General features: G+C 38.0%; 1 protein-coding gene across 1 annotated transcript; it reads left to right on the top strand.

Annotated features, from left to right (window-relative positions):
* The first annotated feature begins 1,024 nt into the window (after positions 1 to 1,024).
* LOC135322452 (olfactory receptor 6C2-like) lies at positions 1,025 to 2,388 on the top strand. The gene has a single exon (XM_064491243.1). It carries the CDS (start codon positions 1,450 to 1,452, stop codon positions 2,386 to 2,388), a length of 939 nt encoding a protein of 312 aa, XP_064347313.1. The 5' UTR covers positions 1,025 to 1,449.
* The last annotated feature ends 300 nt before the right edge of the window (positions 2,389 to 2,688 follow it).

Raw genomic sequence — 2,688 nt, 5'->3', positions numbered from 1 at the left:
TGAGTAGACCAATATAACTATTATTATGGGGCTAATGCCCAGATCTTGAGTAACCATACTCTTGGGCAGTGGTCTTAATATCACATTGAAAGATGAACTGAGTAGATAGAAATTATATTAATAAAGAGGTCAATTATCTGTTTGGAAGATATATTTTATTTTTGAATATGCAGATTAACATGTTTCCTAAAGTAAAAACTATATAAAAGAGTGTAGTGATTGACGTGTCACTCCCTATGAGTATTTTTATTGTTTTTTTAAGTATAGAGTCATACCAGAGAATGTTTGGATGATGATGAAGTACGTCTAGAAAAGTGGAAGAAATTGATGATGCTGAGAGATAGAGAGAGAGAGAGGGAGGTGCTCCTAGTGGAGCTAAATGCCCTCTTGAGATTATGAGAAAGATTGGCTTCAGAAAAAAAGTATAATATTAATCATGTCCTAAGTACTATTGTAAACATGCTACGTGGTTTATCTCATTTAAACCTCACAGTAACTCTATGATGCAGTATTCCTGATGACTCCACTTCACAGATTAGGAAAACGGAGTACAGAGAGATTAAATAATTTGCCGAAGGTCACTCAGCTAGTAGATGAGAGAGACATGATTTGATCCCAGACAAACTGTTCCAAGGTCCATAGATTTAGCCCCTGTGAAACACGTATCACACTTCTGCTGTCATGAAGGAGGGAAAGCAAAGTATATCTTGATATCCTTCAGCTATTTATCCATTTTTACCCATGTTTTCTTCAAATTGTATTAAAATAGTCATGCATTAATAAAGTTCTCTGCGGAGAACAGAGATAGAAAAAAAGGAAATAAGAGGAACTTAGAAAAAGTCCGGAGAAAGGGGCCATTGAATGACTATTTTCTGGGAGAAATCTAACTTGACCTTTAAATAATGCTTCGTTCACTGGAGGAAAGATCTGGAGAGATTCTGCACCTAGGGCATAATGCTATCTTCCATATATTTGCATTTTATCAGGCACCACAACTTAAAGCAAACGAATTTTAGGATTTAGCTTTTGAGTACAAATGCTTTGGAATAAATAGACTCAATGACCCGTCAAAGTATAGCTAAAAAGTGGCCAACTTCTGATCCAATAGGAGATGTCTCAACCGAAGTATGGACTTAAAAAAAAGAGAATTGGAAATAGTGCTGTGAATTGGGAGATCCTAGAATATTTAAAACAATTTTAGTAGCAGTAATTTTCAAAAGAAATTTCCCCAAAGCTTCACCTCCCTGTGGCACATTTCAGTGGATTTGAGGGAATCATCTCACTAAAATCGGACTGTTAAGTTCCAGAAGGCCATGCATGTGACTGGGTTTGCTGGGCATTATAGATGCGGTCTGCCTCTGTCACGTTTTGACATTGCTCTTCAGATCTAATTTCTGTGCCTTTTATGTGAAGCAGTCTTGAACCAGTGGCCATAGTACGAAGTCAGTGATGAGAAACCGTTCGGCTGTAACAACGTTCATCACCCTGGGTTTGACGAATGACCCACAACTAGAGATTTTGGCCTTTAGCTTTCTGTTGATCACATATATGTTAAGTGTAATTGGGAACCTGACCATAATTTCCCTCATCTTGGTAGATTCTCATTTAAAAACAGCTATGTATTTTTCCCTTCAAAATTTTTCTTTCTTAGAAATCTCATTTACAATTGCCTGTGTCCCCACGTACCTCTACATCATATCAAGTGGGAACAAAACCATCACCATCAATGCCTGCTTCAGCCAAATATTTTTTATTGTCCTCTTTGGAGCTACAGAATTTTTCCTCTTGGTTGTGATGTCCTATGACCGCTACGTGGCCATCTGCAAACCCCTGCACCACGTGACCATCATGAACAGCAGAGTCCGCAGGAATCTCATCGTCTGTTGTTGCGTATCTGGCTTATTGATTATTCTCCCGCCCCTTGGCCTGAGTCTCCACCTGGAATTCTGTGACTCTGTTATTGACCATTTTTTCTGTGATGCTTCTCCAATACTGAAGAATTCATGTTCAGATACATGGTTCATAGAGCAGCTGGTTATACTCTGTGCTGTGTTGACCTTCATAATGACCCTTGTATGTGTAATTCTACCCTACATACACATCATCAGGATGGTCCTAAGATTACCCTCTGCTCAGCAAAGGAAAAAAGCTTTTTCCACGTGTTCTTCCCACATGATTGTGGTTTCCATGACCTATGGCAGCTGCATTTTTATGTATATCAAACCTTCAGCTAAGGATGAAGTGGCCCTTAATAAGGGAATTTCCCTGCTCACGACATCTGTTGCTCCTTTGTTGAACCCCTTCATTTATACCCTGAGAAATAAACAAGTAAAGCAATCTTTCCATGACATCTTGAAAAGACTTGCATTTCTTTCAAAGAAATATTAATTGAAATATATTTCAATTTTCATATTGGGAATTCAAATGAAAACAATAAGTTAGCAGCATATGGGTGGAAACTGAGGCATGGCTGTTGTGGATGTGGTCTTCTAATGCAGAGGAGCAACTTGGGAGTTGAGAAGAAAGTCTAAGAAAGAACCGTGAGGGACCTAGCATCACGCAGATAGGTAGTTCTCTACTTTTCTGAAACTTCTGTTTTTCTAATCTACATTTCAATCAGTTTCTTTTTTTAGTTTTATCAAATACACATTATTCATTAATCTTGTGTATTGAATCTGTTCTTTCCTC

The sequence above is a fragment of the Camelus dromedarius genome, chromosome 11 (genome assembly GCF_036321535.1).
Source record: "Camelus dromedarius isolate mCamDro1 chromosome 11, mCamDro1.pat, whole genome shotgun sequence".
Lineage (NCBI taxonomy): Eukaryota > Metazoa > Chordata > Mammalia > Artiodactyla > Camelidae > Camelus > Camelus dromedarius.
This window is presented reverse-complemented; position numbering and strand designations above follow the sequence as displayed.